The following is a 22,226-nucleotide window of genomic DNA, read 5'->3' as shown; positions in this document are numbered from 1 at the left end:
GAGCCCGAGAGTAGGGGCCATGGCCCCTTCCCTTTATCTTGTAATGTATGATTTTGATCCTGCTGACATAGTCTTTGCAGAAATCTATATGCAGGATTAGTCCTGCTGATTAATATGCACATACTTCAGCGTTCCCAAAATCGGGGCCTTGATTACACCCAGGAAAGCACACAGAAAACTCTCTGCAGATCTTGTATAACAGTAAGAACAAGGACAAGGTAAAATATTTCTGCGTTTGAATTCTGTGTAAATGTGAAATATTTCTGTGTCCTAATCAGGACTTCAAGGAGGAAACCAGAGCCAGCTGTAATCACTTCTGAAAGAGAAGTTCACTTTACCCTGATAAATCATAAAATAGCTGAAGGTCTTATGTCTCCTCAGGAGTTCTACCAATCTTTTTGCAGTTTTCTAAAGCAACCCACAAGCTTTCTCAGCTGTTGGGCGCAATAATTCTTGTTGCTGTCTTGTGCCATCAGGGCAGTTAATAACTCTCCAGGATGTAAGCTGAACAGAGATAATTGTAGTTGATATCCACTTTCTTAAACTTCAATTAAAATTGACAGCAATAGGCCTAAAATGCCCCAAATATGTACTTTTCTCTGAGTAGCTTGACCTTTGCAGGCTAGACAGACTACGCAAACATGGATGTTTAAGTGGATAGCATGTTAAAACAGAAGCAGTGCGAAGTATTTCTATACTGTCCTAATAACCAGCAACTTACTCATTTTGAGAGTAACTGAGTTGCACATGATGAGAACGCGATGTTAAATAATTTGAACCAGATCAGGAGTCAGAATTTTCACTGCCATAGAATTGCCTTTCTGAAGGCTTCTGAGGAAGTCATTGAGTTAAAATTCACATCTTAGTCTGATCTAAAGTCAATGGTCAGTTCAGAGTAGGGGAATTCTGCTCATTTTATCTCCTTTGTAGTTAAGGGGAGGATTTGATTCTGTCTTTTTTAGCACCTTGCGCTTCGCTCTATTAACTCCAGACAAACACACTGGAGCTCAGCTTCCTTCAGCTGAAATGTTTCGAAAACAAATATGTTTTCCTTGAACCAAGAAGGTGTTCTCACCCATTTGTCCCCATTTTTTATTGCCTTACGGTTTCTCTTCTCGCTCCCTTATGCCTTTCCTTTCTAAAACCAAACCATTTCAGACTGTTGCAGTCCCTCCGCTTGCAAACACGAAAACACATCGACATCTTTAGTGGCATTTTGACAACACAGACAGCAAAAGAGGCTTTCCTGGGGCTTTTATAGATGTCTCCTCATCTTGAGGATCAATCTCCTGCTAAATACAGGTCACATAGTTTTATCCAGCTCTCAATGTACCCAGTTTTCAGTCACCTTCATCTTGGCAAAACACGCCTTTCCCCAGGCTGGAGCAGTAGTAACAGAGGATGTAATCTGCTCCTTGTGGTGGCAGTGGTATATTATCACCTTTCCATGTTGGTGGTTACAGTCTAAGCAAAGAAAATTCTCCTTTGCTCTGATTACTCATCTCTTTTTTTCTTTCTCTCTAGTTGCTATTTTTTTTTTATGAATGGTTAATTGTTCATGCAACAATCCGGAGGAAAAGCAGCTTGCTAATTTGTAGGTATGCAATGTTCAGTAAGGCATGGTGTTCAATAAGGCATCCTTTTTCAAAGATTTAAACATTTAAGAAAAATGTCTCTGTATGAGGTTTAGTCCCTCTTGGCAGTGAAGGGGAGGCCCAGTTAGCTGAAGCAGGCAATATGTGTTGGAGGAAGCCAATACTGCTCCAGGAATAGGGGAATAGCTGTTCTCCAGTATGTGTTGATGGTATCTGTTCAAGGTTTGGCACCGATTTACAAACATTTTTGGCCCGTATAGCCATATTTCTCAGGGACAAGAATTCGTACAAGGACAAATCATTGAAATATTTCAGATGCATGGGAAACTTCTGGGAAATTCAGGCACTGTTTTCCTGGAAGGGAATAACATGGCACTATGCATGTGGTGCTATGTGCATCCATTACCTTTAGTTTCAAAAGTTTCCCCTGAGTCCTACTCCATGTAGAAATTGGAAACATTGTCAATCATTCTGGAGACTTGGTTTAACATTGTTTGATTCTTCCTAACAGGAAGGCTTTATAGAGAAATCTTAGAGAGCCATTATCTGGGGATCAAAGTATACATATTCTCTGCCCAAATGGTGGCACCTGTCCTCTTTTTCTCCTATTCAAGGAAGCCACAGTTTACTTGTAGTCCCTCATCAGTGCAGTTTAACAATTTGTGTTAAATAACAGAATTTCTTATCATGGCTTCTATGTTTCATTGGTATCATAAGAGTGCTAGCTGTGAAGACTGACAAGAAAAAATGTTCATGTGTTACTTTTTTCTCGAGTGGTGTCTAGGGGAGTTGAGTTGAGGCCTAGAGACTATTTCGCAAGGTGCTGAGCAAACACAGCAGAAGGTCCCGCCGCAAAGGGCTTGTCCTGTCAACAGGCTAGATGGCCAAGTTCAAGAAGGAGAAATAGGACCACAGAGAGGTGCAGAGCTTTGCCCAGGCCCACAGAGCGTGCCAGGGGCTCTTCTCCTGACTCCTCATCCTGCCAATTAGCTGATGTTGCCTCCCAAGAAAGTGTTGGACGTGACAGGTGGCGTTCAGAAATAGCAAACCAGGAAACCAAATAATTCAGCAAATGCTGACCTACCCTCTCAATATTTTTGTTTTCGGAGTGGTGAGTATCTGTGGTTCAAGGTGTTTTGGAGATGAGGCCACAGTTTAGCAGCCACATTTCTATTTGTGCCCTTGGCCTTCCCAGTACAACAGAAAGGATTTGTGGAGAGTGTACCCTGTATGGAGATGGGTCCTAATAAAACCTTTCCTCTTTTTTTTGAACAGAAAAGCCCTGTGAAAAGCTTTGACAACGTTTGTGCAGAAGAACATTTGTCTCCTGTGTGATCCGTTAATGTGGATTGCTGCTGGCCACACAAGGGTTTTCAGGCACAGATTAGGGGCAGGGGTGGAGAGCTGTAAGCAATGGCAGTGGTTCGCAGGATGAAGGTCTCTCTTTGACTGGCAGTTTTGCTGACACAGGTGATGTAGGACAGATCTATGGTCACATGAGCCTGGCTCTTCTTAGCCTCCTTGATAGATGAAGCTATGCAGACCTTACTTCTAGCATTAAATTGACACAGAAGAATCTATGCAACCAACACAGGGATGTTGTGTGGCTATAAACAAGCACAGAACCACAATCACAAGTGGAAAAGGACATGGTCCACAAGTGAGACCTTAACTAGAGGGACCGTCCTGGACAGGATTGTGCAGTTGCCTTCCTTGGAGAGATTCAGAAGTCACCTGGACAGTGCTGGGCGTGACCCTGATTGTTACATTGTAGGCAACCGTGCTTGAGCAGAAGGGTTGGACTAGGTGTTCTCCAGAGATCCCTTCTGATATCAATCCTACCGTGGGTCTGTGAAAAGCTCAGTCCTACACCGTAACTCGCAGCCCATATTTTATGTGATCATGGTGTGTGATTTCAGATTCATACCCTCTTCTGGCACACAGTTGTATTTCCTCATAGATTCTCTCAGCTGGGATCTCCTCTCCTCTCCTCTCCTCTCCTCTCCTCTCCTCTCCTCTCCTCTCCTCTCCTCTCCTCTCCTCTGTCCAGAGAAGAGCAACTGAGATGATTAAGGGAATGGAACATCTCTCGTATGAGAAGAGACTGAGTGAGCTGGGCCTGTTTTCTCTGGAGAAGAGAAGGCTGAGAGGGGATCTAATTAACAAGTATAAGCTCAGGAAGGGAGAATGCAGGGAGGAAGGGGACAAGCTCTTTTCATTGGTGGCCAGTGATAGGACGAGGGGTAATGGCCACAAGCTGGAGCACAGGAAGTTCCATCTCCAGGTGAGGAGGAACTTCTTCACTGGGTGCCAGAGCCCTGCACAGCCTGCCCAGGGAGGTTGTGGAGTCTCCTTCTCTGGAGGTCTTCAAAACCCGCCTGGATGCCGCCCCGTGCCACATGCTCTAGGTGTGCCTGCTTGAGCAGGAAGGATGGACTAGATGATCTCTAGAGGTCCCTTCCAACCTTGAATATTCTGGGATTAAAGAAAAAAAATACGGGGCCTTTAGCGGTGTAGCCGTTGGAGCAGCTTTCTTTCGCGCCCGGGCCGAGGCGAGGAGGTGTGCGGGGCGAGAGGCGGCCCGCGCTCGCTAGGTGGAGCTGCAGGRCGCCGGCGGCGCCGCGGCACCTCCCGGCACGCGGGACACGGCGGTGGCGGCCGCGCCGGGGCCCGCGGCCGCGCACGGGAGCCGGCGGGCCCGGCAGCTGCGGAGCTGTGCGGAGCGTGACTCGTGGGGAAGCCGGGCCGAGCAACGTGCCTTTTGTTTCCCGCCTCCTCCCCGCCAGTATCTCGCTGCTTCAGAGGTGCTTCGTGATGCTCCACGCCGGGCGAGTGCTGAAACGCACTTGGAAGGGGCTTGCGGGAGGGAAAGACGCGTCCCAAGGCACACGAGGCGTGTGCGTTACCCCGATGGCAAGTGCGGCGGTCAGCAGCCGTTAAGCGCGGCGTTAACGTCCCCTGGTTTCCCTCGGTACTGGGGKGTGCAATTCCCGTCTGTGCCCGAAGCCCAGAGGGAAAAAAATATATATAAGAAAAGTTTTCAGTGTCCATGTGAGCCCGGGAAATGGGGGTGGCGCGGGAGAGGGGGGGTCCGTCTTAGCCGTTGCCAAGGAGACGGGGGGCGCGCGCCGGGAAGGGTAACGGCCGCCGCGCGGGGGTAACGGTCGTTCCGCGCGCGCCGCCCCGGAGAGCGGGGGGCTGGGCGCGGCGCCGCCCGCGCGCGCGCCCGGCTAACGGCCCCAACGGCTCTTCCTACCTGCGGGAKCCGCCCGAGGTAGAGGGGAGGGGGCGGGGGCCGCGCAGGCCGGGGGGCGGCGGGGCCGCGGCGCTCCGCGCCGTCCCGTCCCGTCCCATCCCATCCCATCCCGTCCCGTCCCGCCCCGGCGGGCGGCGCCGCCCCCGCCGCGGGAGCCGCGGCGAATCAGCGGGGCGCTGTCAGGGCGTCAGCGGCGGCGGCTCCGCGCGGCCGGCCCCGAGCGCGTCCCTTATCGCAGAGAGGCGGGCGGGCAGCCGGGGCCGGCGGGCGCATCATCATTATCATGGGCACTGTTTGCTTTTCGCGGCGCTGCTGTTTGCTTTTCGCCCTTGCCTGGGCCGGCAGGTTCGCGGGAGGCAGCGGTGGCGGCGCAGGTAAGAGCGGGGCGCCGCGGGCCCCGGCGGCTCCGTGCTCGCCCGCCCGCCTCTGCCTCGCTGAAGGTGCCGCTGGCGGGGGCGGGGGTCGCGTCTTGCGTGCACGGGGAGGGGGAGAGTTGTGCTCGGGAGGCGTTTGCTCCTGTGCTTGGCTCTTAGAGACGAGGGTGGGGGGAGGACGGGAAGAAAAAGTTACTTTCCTGGAGTGCCCGCGAGATAAATCCCTGCTGGAGCTCCCCGCAAGAGGCGAGAGCTGTTAGCCCTTGCTAGGCTCTCCTCGTCCGCGCCTTCACCCAAAGACCCCGTTTTTCTCCTTAGCCTCGCTCGTGTGTGCGTAGCAGCAGTAATGATATTAGGTCTTTGCTGTGATGTTAAAAAAAAAAATCACCTCTGCTTAGGAATGTTGTAAGCCAAAAGTAATTTCTTAAAGATGTGTGTGCAGCCTCTAAAGCTGGGCTGGAAGAAACCCAGCTTAAGGTGAAAGCTTGGGGGAAGCAGGGGGAGAAAAATCCCTGCTGCCCAGAAACAAGAGTTTAAGTGCAACAAAACGAAGGGAGTCGGTGTAGAAATTATTTTAAAGTGCAAGAAACGCGATGTGGGATGCGGAGCAGAACAAGGCTTCATATTTAGTGTTGCCCTTTTCAGTTGACTCATTGGCATTCACGCCTGACTCCCAGGCATCCTCTGGTTGCTGTGAAATGTCCCCCTTGGCTCAATGCAGTTCGAATTTTTGACGGCATTATAAAGAGTCCAGCTGTCACTTTTGCTGATCTTGATGGGCGACGGGTGCCGCTTTAATCAGTCAAAAGTATGAACCAAAGCGCTTAAAAAAAAAAAATCTTCTTTTCTTTTTGTGCTTGACTGAGTCTGTGTCTGATCTGAGCAACACCCTGGGACCCCCTAAGCGAAACCGCGTAAATCACAGCTAGATCTGAACCGTCTCGGCGGCTAAAATAAGCGGTGGGCGAGAAAGAAGCCAAGGGATCGCGGCATCAGCGCGTTTCTCGCGAAGACCCAACGCTCAGCGTTTGGGAGGGCAAAACTTTCCCCCTCTTTCTTAAAAACAGCAGCAATGAGGAGCGCATGTCATTCCCTTTCGGGGTGYCCCGAGGTGCCCGCGCGGGCTGTCCTGCTCCCCAAAGTCGTGTGCTATGTCGTGCCTTGTCGCGATATGTGGGTCACTGCCCTCTCTCCGAGCAGCCCCCGCTGCCCCCGGTGATTTTGAAGGAGCCGTGTTTTGTCGCCGGCAGTGGCTGAGTGAGTCCTCCTGAAGTGAGTGCCCCTCCAGCGTTAGGGTTCCCAGCTCGCGGCAAAACTGTTCTCACTTTGCTGCGCCTTTTGGGGGAAGATSCGTTAATCTAATCGCCAAGAAAGCAGCCGCTGGCTTCCCTCTCCCTTAGCAGCGCCCRTTAACATTCCCACGGCCACCATGTCTCCCGTCCTAAAACTGAGGGGGAGGCGAGAGCGCAGCCCCCGCTGCTTCCCAAGGGGCTCCAGGCCACGCACATGATGGTCCCGCAGGTTGCCGTCCTCCCCGCGGGCCGATCGAGTTTCATATGGCCCCCTATTTATTTATGTTTTTGCCTCTTAATAAAAAAGGATTAATGCGGTTTTCCTGTTCAAATATTTCTTTTTCTCATTCCCCTGCCAGCAGAGTTTGTTTAAACTAGCGTCTATCTTTCTGAGTTAAGAAGATCTCTTTGCTAGGAACATGCAAACGGGCTTTTCTTCTCGTCCTGCGGGTCACTTAGACGCTCTCGTGGTTTAACCAGCAACTGGGTGCGGGTCTCCCGCGCTAGACCTGTGCAGCAGGCGCTCCTTCCTAACGAGTGAGGGTTTCTGACGCTTTGTGGAGGGAAAGCAGGGTTTGTGGGAGGCTTCAGAAGGGCTCAGCGCGTCGATTTGCTTAGTTATTTAGCCTGAGCTGTCCCCACGTTCGGGATGACTCGGGAACGGTAGACAAGCGGGCGACGTCTTCAGAGGGAGCCTTGCCCTGTCTCGGGTTCCCTTCTCACCCCGCTCCCCTGCGCTGCTCTCTTGTGTTTGCAGATGTTGACGAGTGCGCGGAAGCTACGGACGACTGTCACATCGATGCGATCTGCCAGAACACCCCCAAATCCTACAAATGCATCTGCAAGCCGGGCTATAAAGGCGAAGGGAAACAATGTGAAGGTAAGGGCGCCCGGGTTGCTCTCCTCTCCCTGCTCCTCTCCCTCCTCGTATTTGTTTGCTCTTTAAAAGCTTTTGTAAATAGCTGAATTCCTGAAACGATTAATGCAGATTTACAGCTGCTTAACCTCAAATCTCGGTGTTTATTGGCAAGCGTCCCCCGCTGCTTTTGCTAATTGTCCGGCATCACAAACATCGTGTCCTCYAGCCTGCGTTAAATACAGGAAAAAGGGGTAGAAGGGGGAGTCCCTCGCCGACACCCGCCGGCTTCAACCCCGGCTCCCCGGGCCGGGTCCTGCTGCGCCAGGCGACCCGGCCTGGACACCAGAGCGCCCTTCCCCTTGACACTAAGCAAGTGCCAAGGCACCCTATCTTTCTGAATCCCCCGGAAAACATACTATTCAAACAAACAAACAAACAAACAAACCCACAACCCCCCTCATATTATTGTGCTCACCACGGTTTAAAAGTTGCTTTACTTCTGCATGTCTATAACTAAACGCGTTCAATCGAAAAGGATTGAGCGTGTTTTACTGAGCATTGTGTATACTCCTACCTCCTACCATATTTACAAAATATGCCTTGTCTTTTGAACTTCAGCAGCTAGACTWCTCTCTTGTACAAGAACTAATATTGTAACAACAGCAGAGTGTCTTTAAATAAAGGATGCAAGATATTGTTTTTTACCGCTTGTATATGCTTAGCAGCTATTTAAATTTTCCTTCCAAGTCTTTTTTTTTTTTTCCTACTTCAGACTGAAACTTTTTCAAAATGTATATGGCCAGTCCATTAAAAAGACTAAAGATCTAGAAATGGCTTTGCTGAAGTCTACAAAAATTCGAAACCACATATTATCCTCCACGGACTTCCAAAGTGTTTGTTCAAGTGCCCTCATAAAGCATTTTTGTGGTTGTCATATTTTTCTGTCTTGAGCTTAAATTGACAGAGATTAATTCCTACTGTCCACCTCTTGGTACTCCAGCGCCTCTGAACTGCTGTTCACTTGGAAGCCAGATTTGCTTTCTTGCACACTGACCGAATAATTATTCAGCATCAATTTCCTCCTCTATTTATCCCTTCCAGGCAAGGAGCTCTGTGCATAGAGAAAATGTACTCAAGGCCACAGCTATAGAGGCTGCAGCATTGTCAGAACTGGTTCTTGTTTCTGCATTGGTTTTCCACATCAAAAGTTTTCTTAAGCTTTAACTAGTCACTTTTTTTAGATGTTGAGCTCTGTTTAACGGTAGACCTGGCTGACTTTCATGCWTGTTTTATACACACATTTCTCTTTGCCTGAGTTACCCTGGCTCAGTAAAAAAAGAGAGCTCTGTGAGCAGTAAACTGAGATTTCCCTCAGAATGATATACAGAATCAGGGAATTTCTGTGGCTCGTGTTGAACTTCAGTATCTGATGCTATTTAGTATCTGTCAAACTTGCTAAGTAAAGTGCAGGAGGGCAGACTGCAATGTGCTCTGCCTGGACSTTAGATTAGTGCACGTTAGTAATGTGAGGAGTCTAAACAAGGGATTACTTTATGTGAAATAAAACATTTCTTATGATGTTATACTGATAATGTAAAACCTTCTGCATCACTTTGTATGCATCTCAAATTCACAATCAATATCCATTTTTGAGATAAGCAGAAAGCTTGAAGCTCTGAATGTTTCCTTTCTGGAGCTTATGTTGGAATACCTACATAGTATCTCTTATTTYGGTCCCAAAGTCCTTCAACTCGAACCCTATAGACATGAACCACTAAAAATTGTGTTTTAAGACAGAAGTGACTGTGCTTGTAATAATAACGAAGATGAAATGCACCATRTAATTTTCATTGCACAAAATCAAAGCTGGGTTGTTAAATTATTTTGGTTCTCTATAAGTGAGTTTTTAAATAGCCTTTTTCATCATCAAAACCAGTTACATGTGAGAAAACGTAAAGATACTTACTTTTATTGTGAAAGATAATGTGTCTCCTTAACTGAGTCCTTTATGGCTTTCATAGCAAGCCATCTATTTTGCTTCATGTTTGAAGAACATTCATTATAGTGTAACTAACTCCCTTATAGAGCAGGCTCTTGTATAGAGCCAGGCTCAGTAAACAAACAAGGATTACCAAGATTGCAATTTATATGCAGCAGTGAGCTGAAAGAAATGAYACTGTGTCAGATTTACCATAACTGGAGGCTCACTAAAATATTTAGAAAATACTGAGAAATTGAAATTAATTTAGAGAGATTCCTCTGTACATACAGATTTATATTAAAGATCAGTGTTAAATATAGCTTTCATTCGAATGAAATGCATTTTGGAGAATGGGATAGAGTATGGGAATTAGCATGATTTGGCAATTTTTAAGTTTTAGAATAGCAATGGAGCAGAGATTGTATGAGTATGTCCAGAATGTATGTACTTTGTGTGTACTTTTGTGTTTATTATTACTTTTAAATTTAAAAATAATAGTTAAAAAAGTGGGACCTTTGAGGCTTATAAATGCCTCATTTGTCAGAAGAAATAGAGAGCTCAGCCACTTGTCCAGGATTTTGTACACCTTTTTGTGACCTAAAAGGTGGTTAGAAAAACACCAGAAACGGTTCTTTAAGGAGATGCAAAGCCTCTAATAGCAATTACCTTGAAAGGATTTCTTTTTCTTGACAATCTTCTAAACTTTTACSAGGGAATTTGTTCCTTATTTTCCTCTTCTCCCAAAATGTCTTTTGCACTATTTTTTTTCCCCAGGGTTTCTCAGGCCTGGGGATGATTTCTCAGTCTACAAACTCTCACTTTTTTCTTGCTTATCTGGACCTGCCAACCTATGTCTTTCCATAGAGTTCAGCTGTTTCTCCAGACAGAAGAGATGCTTCTTGTGTCCCTTCCTGCCCCTGTAGATTCCAGTTTACCTTTTATTTTCAATGAGCTCTCTGCTGTGCTGGTGTTAAGTCATAGGCTCAGCACTATTGGTACCCAAAGATGGTCTCAAACCTGTCGTGGACTTAAGTCATCCTCTTCTGGAAATATAAGATGGCAACAAACACATGTACTTTATGTTTTGATTTTTTCTGCTTCCAGTGAACAGAACAATCATAAAATTCCAGGTGTGTACCAGGTTACCCCCAGCAGTTGTTCCAAATGCCACGGTGATACTTCTTCATGTCCTGCAAAATGGCAACATCCTTTGAGGATAACTAGTGTTTCCATATGACAGAATGGTGTATCTAGCCCAAGTTATCCTAAGAAAAGGTTTACTTCCAATTTTTATTTCTTAACTGACAGCCAATTTAGGTGCAAGCAAGCCCCCTCATTGATGAGGCTTTTAATCTTCTCTAAATTTGGTCTCAGGCTTTCTCCTTAGGCTGGCATCGCAATGGAATTGTCAGCTGGAAAATTATGACAAGGCAATGGGAAATCCAGGAAGTGCAAGAAGATTCTGAATCCTGTTGTTGTCTTGGCCTTGAGAGGCCATGATTCTTCTTTCCTTGATCACTTTATGAMAGAGTTTAAGTCTTAAACCCAGATTAATCTTTCTGCTCATACTCCCAGACCCTCRTGCCAGTAATGATTAAAAAATTCTGTATAATTGCAGGTTGATGTTAATCTCTACCCATTTTATATCTATTCATATGAAATGCATTTTTATACTTTTSTTGTCTTTATCTTTTGTCTTTATCTTTTATTTTAGACAATTTTTCTCCCAGTCTACTCTTTATTCCCAGTGTGAGTGTGATTTCAGGGAGTTGTTTTGTTTCTTTTCCTTTTGGATGGTATCTTACACTCCCTGTACAGCATGTAGAGGATAGTATTGGGTAGATATGATTTTTTTCCTGAAACCAGAAGCACTGTAACCTAGTGCTTCTGGGTTGCAAATCCCTGCTTTCAGATCGTCAGGGTTCAGTACAATTTCTGCTTGAACTATTTTTTTCTATCATCTTCAATATTATTTTCATAAATGTTCTTTAGTTCCATTTATTACTGATCTGACAGTTTTTGTCATGTCTGTTAAACTCTTCGCACAGAAGAGGAATGCTGTGGATACTAGTTTAATGGCACAGCTATTCACTATGTACAGCCCTTCAGCTGTAAATGTTTCCTCTTGCAAAGCTTGATGTTGCTGATAGGTTTCTTGATGAGGGCGACACACATACACCATGGCAAAATATCTTGGCAGAGTGGGTCTTGAGAGGATGCTTTTCAGGTTTYTGCTCACATTGGAGTTTTGTACTAGCAGAACAGGTGTCTGAAAACAGTAGTTCTGCCTGACAGATAGTTGGGCAACCTGTACTGGTGTGGTGCATCTTGGTTATGTATTAATGCACTTATGTGCCCTTTTCTGACGTACGTAATCATTCCAGGTAAGCAAGCCATGGTAATCTGCAAAGACCTGTTGTTCTTGATTCCCCCAATGATGCAGCCTCCCTGGATATAAACATGACACAGTCCCCCAGTAAGCGATACAGATATTTTCAACCCTAAGTACATTTTATTCTTCTGTCAGAGGTGCATGGCCACTTGAGCACATTGGATTGTACCTTCTGAAGCCCTGTGTTCATCAAGGCACTGGTGGCTGGAAGACACGTTTGGAAAAAGAGTGCTGAATAATCTAGCAAGGTTTCTCCTGTCGCAGATACAAGGCACCCCCCAGCCATGCCAGAGTTCCTGATGTATGTCTATGTATAACAAATAGAAATACTCAGTGTAGTGCCTGGAAACATATTTACATTGATATACCTAGATTTATTTATTTATTTATTTATTTATTTATTTATTTATTTATTTATTTATTGTGACATCTAGCTTTGTCTCAGACACAAATCTACTGCTGTAGACAAAAGGCATGGAGTGCTTACTATACAGATCATCCCTGCAGTTTTAACTAAAAGCCTTTTCCTGAACTAGGAATTCTAATTTTATGGAAAGCAAATGGTAGCATATTCCTTATTTTAACAAATGTTGGGGACCCTTGGGACTATCACATGCAATTTTGTCTTCTTTCTCCAAGAGGAATAATGTCCCCAAGCCAAAATTTAAAGCAGCTGTGGTGTTTGTGATAATACACTAAAAATTAAAATGAATAACTCATTGAATTGACACTGATTCAGAAATGGCAAAGATAATCTACTCATTATCATCCTCAATAATTTTGTGCATGTGAGGCCAAGTTTCTTCTTGTACCTGTTTTTAAWGAGTTATAAACAAATCTTAGCAACCAAGAAAATACATATATTTTATCTTCTCCTCACTTTTATTTGAATAATCATAATACTAATAATTGTTTCTCCAAGATTAATTTAATACTCTTCCTACAATATTAATCTTATTTACCAGACTTACCAGACATTTCACTCATTGGCCTTTCATTTTACTTTAGTCTTTCAAATACCGKCTATGTATTTCTCATGCTCTCCAAGTCAAGTCTTGACACTCAGTTAGCCTGGAAACAGCACAGGACACTTAGGAGTTCTCATTTTCCCCTTCCTTCTTCAGGAGCTTGCACTGAAGCTCCCTCCTCTCTGGAGGAATAAGCAAGCACAGGGGCTTCTGGATGTTAAACAGAACAATGATCCCCTTTCTTTAAAAGACTCCTATGTTGTCTCATCAACCCCCTCTCACCAAGTCTTTCATGTGGGGACCATCTTTACCAATGAAGGCATGCAAGGCAGCGTGGACACTACTGGTTGGCCTCTGGCCTCTGAAACCTAGGTATCTTGAGGCTTACACAGGGCTGAGCCTGTGCTGTCAGTCTGTTTGTCCCACCCTGCCGAACCACGGGGATGCCCCTGAATGAGACAGCCTAAGTCACTTCTCCTTGGCTGATGATTCTTCTGATTACAATAGGTGAATTCATTCCCTCAAGGAAGCCTTGTCTTCTGGGAGCTTGCAAATATTGACTCATTTCAGACTGAATGCTATCATTGCATCCGTAGTCTTATTGCTCTTGCCTGTAATGATGTAATGGAAGCCCTCGGTTTGCTTGGTCAGACCCACTAATAATATCTTCCTACGTGCCTGTCAGAGGAACTAAAGAAAAATAAAAGCAAAGGAAGTTTTTTTCTGAACAACTCTAATTAAAACAAACAAACAAACAAACCAACCCTTTGCCTGCTGTGTTCTCAAAAGCTGCAGGAAGGTGAATATCTTTTTTTTTCCTTAATATTGTTTCATATGGGTCATATCCGTATTCGAGTTTTTGGTATTTTCTGTATAACCTTTTTTGTGACCTTATCTCAGTTTAGTGTTTGAGGATTTGAGGCCCGATTTAAATTCTTTTGAGCTGGCTGTGCGGTCCTGAGGTCCCTAGCAAATCACACATCCTGAAGCTGCTATGCTTTCCAGTTTCATAGTTCAAATTCTCCTGGTGCCTTAACAGATGCCAGTTTTCCAGCAGTTAGGAAGGCTGCTGTTAATGTTGAACTTCATGGCTCCCTTCCCTGTTGGCTTTGTTGCCTGGATGAGGTCCCTTGCTGCCAGAGTTTGCGATGCTGGTTTTGCCCAGTAGCGCTGCAGCAGGCCAAGGGAGCTTGGAGCAAGAGACACTCGTTCTCTCTACAGGTTTGTGGCAATTTTCATTTCAGGGTCAGATCTCGCTAGCTTTATTCCCAGGTGATAAAGCCTTACTCTAAGGGGGCCGTCGCGGTGATTTCACCGAAAGCAACTCTAAGATGAAGCATTGCAGGTTGTCAGAAAGGGGGCAGAAGTGTCAATTGACTTCTTTGATTGGGGCTCGGTAACTGTGTTTTCTTCTCTCTGAAAATTCTACTCATCTGATCAGATAATTCCATGTATTATTTCTGGTTTAGCCTGATAAAGGCGTCTCTGAGCATCCTCAGCATACTGAGGTCTTCTTGCTTCTGTACCCTTTTTAAAAATTTCTTGTACCATTGAAAGCCAAATTCCCAGTTTGCCAGTTTGGCGAATGCTTAAGGGAACTGTGGTCTCCTAGAGGATGGAGGGGAGGAAGCAAGCAACAAAATGCTCCTGAGAGTGATCTGTAGTAAAACTGAGTTTTATTACAGCCTAAGTGAATTAACAGTTTAGAATAATTGTTTTTGCCTCCTCTATGCTTTTTTTGTTCCTTGAACAAAGCTTTTTATTTGATCAGGATTCAGCCTTGATACTTTTTTCCTTGGAGATTGCTTTACATTTCTGACTGTGTTAAGCAGTTTATCCCATAAAACCAGAATATTCCTCAGTCATGACAGCAGGACCTAACTGCTCACAGTGCCATCTGTACCCATGTATCCCCCTCCCACACCACCACCTTGTTTTCTCCTTTCGTCCCTACCCTGTCCTACCTCTTAGAGCTACTTTTTGGCAGCCCATAATGCTGCTTCAGTGAACAGCTCCCCCGGTGGTCCAGTTTGGAAATCTTCCATTTTTACTTAGAACATTTGCTCCAACTTTTTTYYCCCCTTTTTTTTCCCCCCTGAAATGCTCTTGGAAACAAATATTACTATATTTTGCATAAACAAATAGCATGCTGCTAGAAATATGGCCTCATTCTTCAGCAGCCTTGCATGTATTTCKCAATTTGGATAAAAAATATGTTTTTTTGTTCCAAAGGACATTTCTCTACATAGTTGATAAGTTCCATGTCTGTTGAATGGTCTATGTGTGCTCTGGAAGCTTACAAATATATATAAAATTTCATCAGCCTCAATAGTTGCTGAACTGCAGAACACAGGGTGGCCTCCTATAGGTATATAAACTTGGTATTTAGAAGGAACTTCTCCTTTCCCCCAAATGTACAGTGTATATTTTCTGCCAGAAAAATTATAATAAAATGAAGGAACACAAATAAAATGTACAGTTTAATATGGTAACAGTCCTTCTTTTGTATATGTATATTCTTTTTGTAATATATGTTCTTCATACATTAGGCACATGTCATCCTGTTGATTTCTGTATTTCTCTGTAGCCTTTCCTGTTCTCCTGCCTATCACTTTTTCCAATGGTGCCTTCTTTTTTCCTTGCAATCTTAATCTTCAGGTTGCCCTGAGTCTTCTGTTCTTCAGCTGCCTATTAACCCYGTTGTTTCCATGGAAATCCTACTTCTCTTTCTGTTGCCTTCTTTTAGTGTCTTCTTGCCTGCCTCTTTTTTATTTTGCTCTGTTTACCTTCCCTTGGCGTTCATCTCAGTGGCTTATTCCAGTTCCAGCATTATCATTCTGTGAGCCAGGATCCCATACAAGATGTCTGTGGGCCTGGAGAGCTGGTTGCTGCAAGCTCTGAGCACCCCGTCACTGGCCTTTTCCCCTGAGTTCTGTCTTCAAGGCCAAGCAATTTTCCCTTTTTCCTCCTCTCCTCTCTTCTCTGCCCCCTTTCTAGCTCAGGGTTCACTTGCCCTTTTGTATCTTCCAGGCTGTTCCATCCCTGGAACTGTGGCTCTTTCTTCAGCTGGTGAGATGCAAATTATGTGGCCCCATTTGCCAACTCTCATTTGATTATGGAGGTGGTCAGCACGTGTTCAGCATATGACCAAAACACACATGTCCTTCCTTAGGTGGCCTTCCTTAATCACACACTGATGCATAATGTGGCCAAAGAACCTTTGCTCGAAGGAGGGGAGAGGAGGGAAGGTGGGGAATGAGGCTGCTTCTCTAATCCATGCACACATAACCTCCCCTAAGGTGACTTCCCTTTCCTTTGCGTTCATGTCATGTAGCAGTCTTGCTCATGCACCTACAGCACTGTGGGGGCAACGACTGGTGCCTACAGCCTCCRCCTGAGGCACCAGCCCAACCCCATACTAGGCCACAAGAGCTGTGGATAGAGGGGAATGGAGGACGGATGGCAGGAGGCTGTAGGATAAATGTGTATAAACTCCGGTCAGAAAAACAATAGTCCTGTACTTCCACAGGGCATGCATTTAGGAAGTTGCTATTTGCTTGGTCATGTTTTTTTGGCACAAGGCAACCAATGCGGTTCTACACTAGCACCAAAGTAATCCCCCARAAGGGAAAGGAAAGCAAAGACTAACAGCATGGCCTCATAAGCAGTGYGAACTGAAGAGACAATGAGCTGTGTGGAGGAGAGGCTGAAACAAATGCAAGGGAGAAGGTTATGGGGGAGTAGGGTGAGTGGGTTCCTTAATCTGCCTTAGTTTCTGGAGCCCTTGCATTGGGAAACTGCAGCCTAAGGCTGAAAAAACATCCAGCAGGGATGACATTCTGGGACCTTTAGATGYCTAAATTTCAGCACTACTTGCTGAGCTTGTCCATTTATTTGACTGTGATAGATTATTTTTTGTTTGGTTGAATTTTCAGCCATAACTCAGTCAGCTTTTGCTGTCCCCAGGAATCCACTGAAAGATAACTTCCTGCCTCCTTACAAGAAGTTGCTCAGAAATCTGAGAGCACTGGGGCTATTCAAATAAGTGAGGAGCTGAACCTTTTTAAACATACTAAAGCTGTGCATTTGCCAACAAAACACTTTTTTAAAAAGGCCTATTTTGTTGTTGTTTAGTTTATGTTTTTAAGTTTCAGCTCCCCTAAAAGAGACTTGCTTTAAAGAAGTTATCTTGCATGAAGTGTTCTAGCCCTAGCATAAGCATTTGGCAGAGTTATGAGAAACGAATATACAGTCTGACAGACTACCTTAAAATAGCAAGGCTTTTCCTACACGTTTAAGATGCTCTGAAAAAGGAATATATTGATTCTGCAGTTTGGAGAATTGTTTTGTTCAAATGCCTTGATTTAGAGCACTTGAGCATATGCTTTATCTTAAGTAGATATTACCCTTTGAAGTGATTCCCATGAAATGCTTTATTACAGTGAAGTCATTATCTTGTTTGATACTGCAGTGCCGATTCTTTGGAGAAAAGCTGTAAACTTCATTTTTTTTTTCCCTTCTGTGACCAAGAGAAAAAAAAAAAGTATCATTTAATAAGCTGGTGTAAGACCTTCATTTTCCAGACCTGAACTAGTGTGCAGTTTGTTCGGTGCCATTTGCCCCAGAGATAACACATCAAAATCAAGGCTRTGCTTTCACAGTTATCGATAATATTTTACAGTGTGGCTATCACTGACAAAATCAGAAATACCAAATAGGCCTTCAAATGGCCTTCAGATTGCTTTGGTTTCCATAATAAATTTATTAAGCGGACTGCTTAATATCAAACTTCTATCTCAGAGACTATAAAAGCCCTTTTGCGTTTATCCCCAGCTAAAAATGACTAAAGCCTGCACATTGTTGCTCCCGAGTCCTAGTCTTCATGAACTGCTGTCAGTTCTCAGGTTTTACAAGGTACAATGCTCACAGAGCATAACATTTTTAACTGAAAAAAAAACCAAACAAACATGAAAGTGATGTCTAGTATTGATCTGGTGACTGTTACTGTGCTGGGGATTCTGCTGCAGAATTCCCGCTGTGCCTTGGAGACCAGGGAGTGGAAAGCCTTGCTGCAGTTATTTGTTGGACGTATCATTGCCGAAAATCCTGCAGGATGTAACTGTGATGCATTCCAGGTCTCGTTACTGTCGGAAGGAAATTGTGCTGAAGTGCTTTTGTTCTGATTTCATTATCTGGAAGCTGAGGCTGCATTCAAAGCTTTCAAGCAAGTAGTCACCCGGTTACAGGGAAAAAGTACTTAACGTAAGTGGGTATCTACTTTGTTGAATGGCAGTGAGGGTAATGCATATCTCCATTTTTGGTAGCAAAGAGGAATTAGACAAATGACTTAAATATCTGCCTTCATACCTCTARATATATAATGTCTTTTATTGAGTAGGGCTGTGTCTTTATTCTCCTTGAATTTCTGTTTGCTAAATTTACCTTCCATAAAAACCTTGACATGGAGAAATGCCTGTATTTCCATCCAACTACAGAGCACCAAACTCCAACCTTATTTAGAAATTTCCATATTTCTGATATTTTCCAACCTGACTAAAGAAGAGTTTGATCTAAAGGTCTCATCTCCTGCTCTGCCTGGCTACTTTTTTTTCTTATACATCCAACCTAGCTGTGTGGAGCTGTTGAACATACACATGGGCGCAGCTGATCCTTATTAATGTGCTCCAGGAGCTGCATACCTGAAAACAGGCAGCCTTCTCAGATGGTTCTGGTTCCGATTCCAGTTCCTCCTTAAGGGCTCTTACAGTGGCTTGGCTTCATGTAGTTATTCTGGGCAAAGGAAGGCTTGCTTGGCCTGTGTTTTGGTGGCCCAAAACCTGGTGAGTACTTTAGTAGGGGAGCTCAGCTCGGACTCTCTGGTTCCTCAAGGGCAGGGCCTGTTTTCCCAGGCTTGGCTGAGCAAACTCACCTCTGTTCAGGTGGCACAAACAGCCGTGTGTGGAATGTGAGGAATAACGGAGTGAATGAGGGCTGCTAGAATTATTCTGACCTGTGACTGTTCTGACTCTGAAGAGTGAGCCAAGGAGTAAGCATGAGGTAGGAACTGTCAACCCCAGCTTGTTTTCCTGAAGCCAAGGCTTGAGGACTAATGTGCATGTCATTAGGTATCTGCTCTTTCTTTATATGAAAATGAAAGTGGCTGATGGATTCTATATACCAGCAATTTTATACTTAGGGAGATGAAGGCCTTAGAATAGGAAAACCTATACATTGCACATTGAAAAGCTTTAGCAATGCAAGCAAACCCTCAGGTTTTTTTTTGTTTGTTTGTTTACAGTATGTTGGGGTTTGTTTGTTTGTTTTGGTGATATGGACAAAATTCAAAGGGTTGTCACTTATATTTTATGTTAATGGTCACTTTTAGATCTTTATAAAAAAAATTTTTTTCTCCGCTATGCCTCTGGCAGCCTGGATCTACTCATTCTTTCTGTTTTGATTTTGTTGTTGTTGTTGTCTTTCTTGAAGAAAATAAGAAAACAGCATACAAAAATATCAGTTCAGTAACTCGGTTTCATGAAGCAAAATGTAGAAAACTTTTAGTGTATTTTCTGAATACAGAGTATGCAGAAAACTATTCAGGGAAGCTGCAGCACTTTCATGCCATTTTCTAGAATAGCTTATTGGCATAATTTACTTGGAGTTGTACAGGAGTTTCRTACGCCCCTTTCCTGGGGTTACAGAGCAAGCTAATATGCCTGTATAGGTCCTTGTGTAAGCCCACCTGAAAATGCATTCAGAAAACCTATGTTATTAATGCAGTGGTGGGAAATACAAGGCTCAGAGGATTTTAGAAAGCTTAGAGAAGAATAGTGGTAAGGTGGTAGTAACACTTGTAGATTTATGTTATTTCTTGCTCTTGTATTTAAGTATTATAAGGAATTCCAGCTTGTAAAWGTGCTTGTTCGCCCATATCCAAGTAAGAGACCTGGTTTTCTAGAATACATTTCTATGCTACTACACAAATATTTTGATAATGTGTAACTACAGTATTTGCTGTAGTTATTGCAAAGTCCCCTACTTCATAGAGGAAACACATGTGAATCCTTAGCTGAAGAAGGTTTAGGTGATGTATACGTTAGCAAGACAGAGCTTGCAAAGTACTGGCCTAAAAGAGAGGCCCTCCAGAAAGGGCAAGCAGGGAAGAAGTCCCCTGTGCTTACCGACTGTGAAGCCATCTCTGCTACTGTGTCTGCAGTAGAAGGCCCCTAGGCCTCATGCTTGAGGAAAAGCATAGGCTGGTATCTTGTTTTATGCAGTTGATACATGTGCTTCATGATCCTTAAAGGCTGTGAGGTGCCAAGTTTGCTACAACTGCACAGGGACATGTGGAGTGCATGTTGTGTGTGCAGGGATACAGGCCTTGGGCAGGCTTACCCTGTTGCATTTAAACTTGCTGAAAGGAATCAATCTCATAGACGAGCCCAAGCATGAAGAACTTAGTTCTTAGAGGAACTGTTGAAGTTGTGAAAATAGGAGTGGGGTGGGAAGGTTTTAGGAGCCTGTTTGCCTAAGAAATAGAAGTGTTAGTGCACCTCTGCCTTGCCCTCTGAGCTACAGCCTTCCCAAGACCCTTATATCAGGTGTGAACGAAACTGCCCAGAGGGGAAAATAGGCTACTGGGGAGTTCAGTACAGATTTTTTATTATTGAACTATATAAAAGCAAGGGAGAAAAGCCATAATAGAAGCAAGCTTTATATATATTTATAAAATTACAGAATTTGTGTTTTATATTGTTCTTGAAATTATGCMTGGTAAGCTGTAACACTTCAAAGCCAGACTGGTATTATGTTCCACTGAAAACATACTTTACCAATGGGTTCTTCTCTGTAGACTTTATGATCAGCAAGGAAGCATAAAACTTAATGGAAATACATGTCTTCTGGTCTGAATTAGTCACTGACATGCTCTTTTCTGTTATATTATTTGAAGCAGGGGGGAGTGCTTTAAATGCTTCAACCCATTTAACCTTAATTGCTCACTTTTAATAGACATTTACTAACTAAAGGAACCAAATTATAGCTTGAATTAGGCTTTACTAATCTTAATTAAAAGCTCTCTTTTGTAATTAGAAACAGCCTATGTTTAAAACAGTAAGCCTTTCTTAAATGGTTTATTTTAAAAAGCTGAAGCCCTTTTGATAATAGCTGTTCAGACTGAATATGGGTAACCATTATTCATTTTATATTGCACTTAATTAAAAATATCTCCTCCATGTGGTTTTGTTCCGTCTGTTGGCTGTGAAACTGTTTCATTGATGGGGCTGAACTTCTTTCAAATTTCCACAGGGGAAAAAAAGTCATGTTGCTGCCCGTTTGTTTTGAAAGTTTTCTGGGGTCACAAATCGCAAAATTAACATGTGAATTAATATAAATATTAGCTTCCTGCATTTCTTTATCCTCAAGTGAATGCTTGTCAGTCACTTAAATTAAATGGACTACTTGGTATATAATTACAACCTCTAATCATACATTGCATAGTTCATTTATTTTAACATTTAAATTGTCTTCAGACAGCTGATTATGGGCTTTGTTGTACTCCTTCCTGAGACCAGATTTCCAGTAAAAAATAAAGTCTGTAATATTGGGAACATTGCTGTTTCTCTTGAGCATGTCATATATTTGTAGAATTTCTATTCATTTTTGAGTATCTTTGAGGAGATTTCATCTGTCCAAATATAAGTGTCTAAGGAATTTTTGAGCTGTTCATCTTGCCTTTCCCTTTGTAGTTAGTGGAGAGAAATGGCCATTTTCTTGATGCAGCTCACCTTGTGTTAATGGAAACAAAAATAGGCCAGATAATTTATGTCCAAAAAAATGACAGTGTCTTTTTAATACAGTTGTGAACATCTACAATGTGCACTTACAACTCACCCAACTTTGCATCTGGGCCAGAGGGTTGGACAGTTGTGAAATGCAAAGACCATTTAAATTAATGGCAAATACTTTGTACTTAAGTTGTGCTTTGATTTTAATCAAGGCCAAGGGGAGTTTTAAGTTGCAACATTATATTTTGATCATTGTGACATTCATCTTCCCAGTCTCAGTTTTATTTCTCTCATTCTTTAACCTAAAGCGGGCTGTCACCTGTGCAGCACTTGAGGGGAAAAAAAAATCTTTGCTGTAGGAGAGCACTGCAATTCTTAGTTCACCAGGAGTCAGCCCTAAGAATTTTCTTGATGCATCCTACTTGGGAAGCAGTAGTGGCTGATGTGATCATACCTTAGATTATGCTTTTAATTCCAGCAGCTGTGAGTTGTCTCCTTGCATAAGCTAAATGCAAATCCAGTCTTTTACAGGAGACCTGATAGGTTTACTATTGGCTTTTACATATRCTGAAGTAACTTAAGGGAAAAGTCATTTTTGCCAGTTATGTGGATGGACAGAACTTTTTGAATGTGTCTCACTTGTTTAGTTAGCACATCTTTGGAAGATCTTTTTATCTTTTTTGTAGTTGTTTTTGTTTTTAATTTATCTTTATTTTCTTGTTA

At 43.6% G+C, this 22,226-nt stretch overlaps 1 protein-coding gene across 1 annotated transcript in view; it reads left to right on the top strand.

The window, feature by feature from the left end:
* The window catches only part of SCUBE1 (signal peptide, CUB domain and EGF like domain containing 1), a 226,792-nt gene that overhangs the window by 43,853 nt on the left and 160,713 nt on the right, over nt 1-22,226 (top strand). The window contains exon 3 of the mRNA XM_026054268.1: nt 7,275-7,397. Within this exon, the coding sequence (XP_025910053.1) occupies nt 7,275-7,397 (123 nt within the window). The remainder of the gene's footprint in view (nt 1-7,274; nt 7,398-22,226) is intronic.

This window comes from Nothoprocta perdicaria, unplaced genomic scaffold, assembly GCF_003342845.1.
Source record: "Nothoprocta perdicaria isolate Ctin4 unplaced genomic scaffold, notPer1 scaffold_120, whole genome shotgun sequence".
In the NCBI taxonomy this organism is placed as follows: domain Eukaryota; kingdom Metazoa; phylum Chordata; class Aves; order Tinamiformes; family Tinamidae; genus Nothoprocta; species Nothoprocta perdicaria.
The sequence above is the reverse complement of the archived record's forward strand: the minus strand, read 5'-3'. Positions and strand labels throughout refer to the sequence as shown.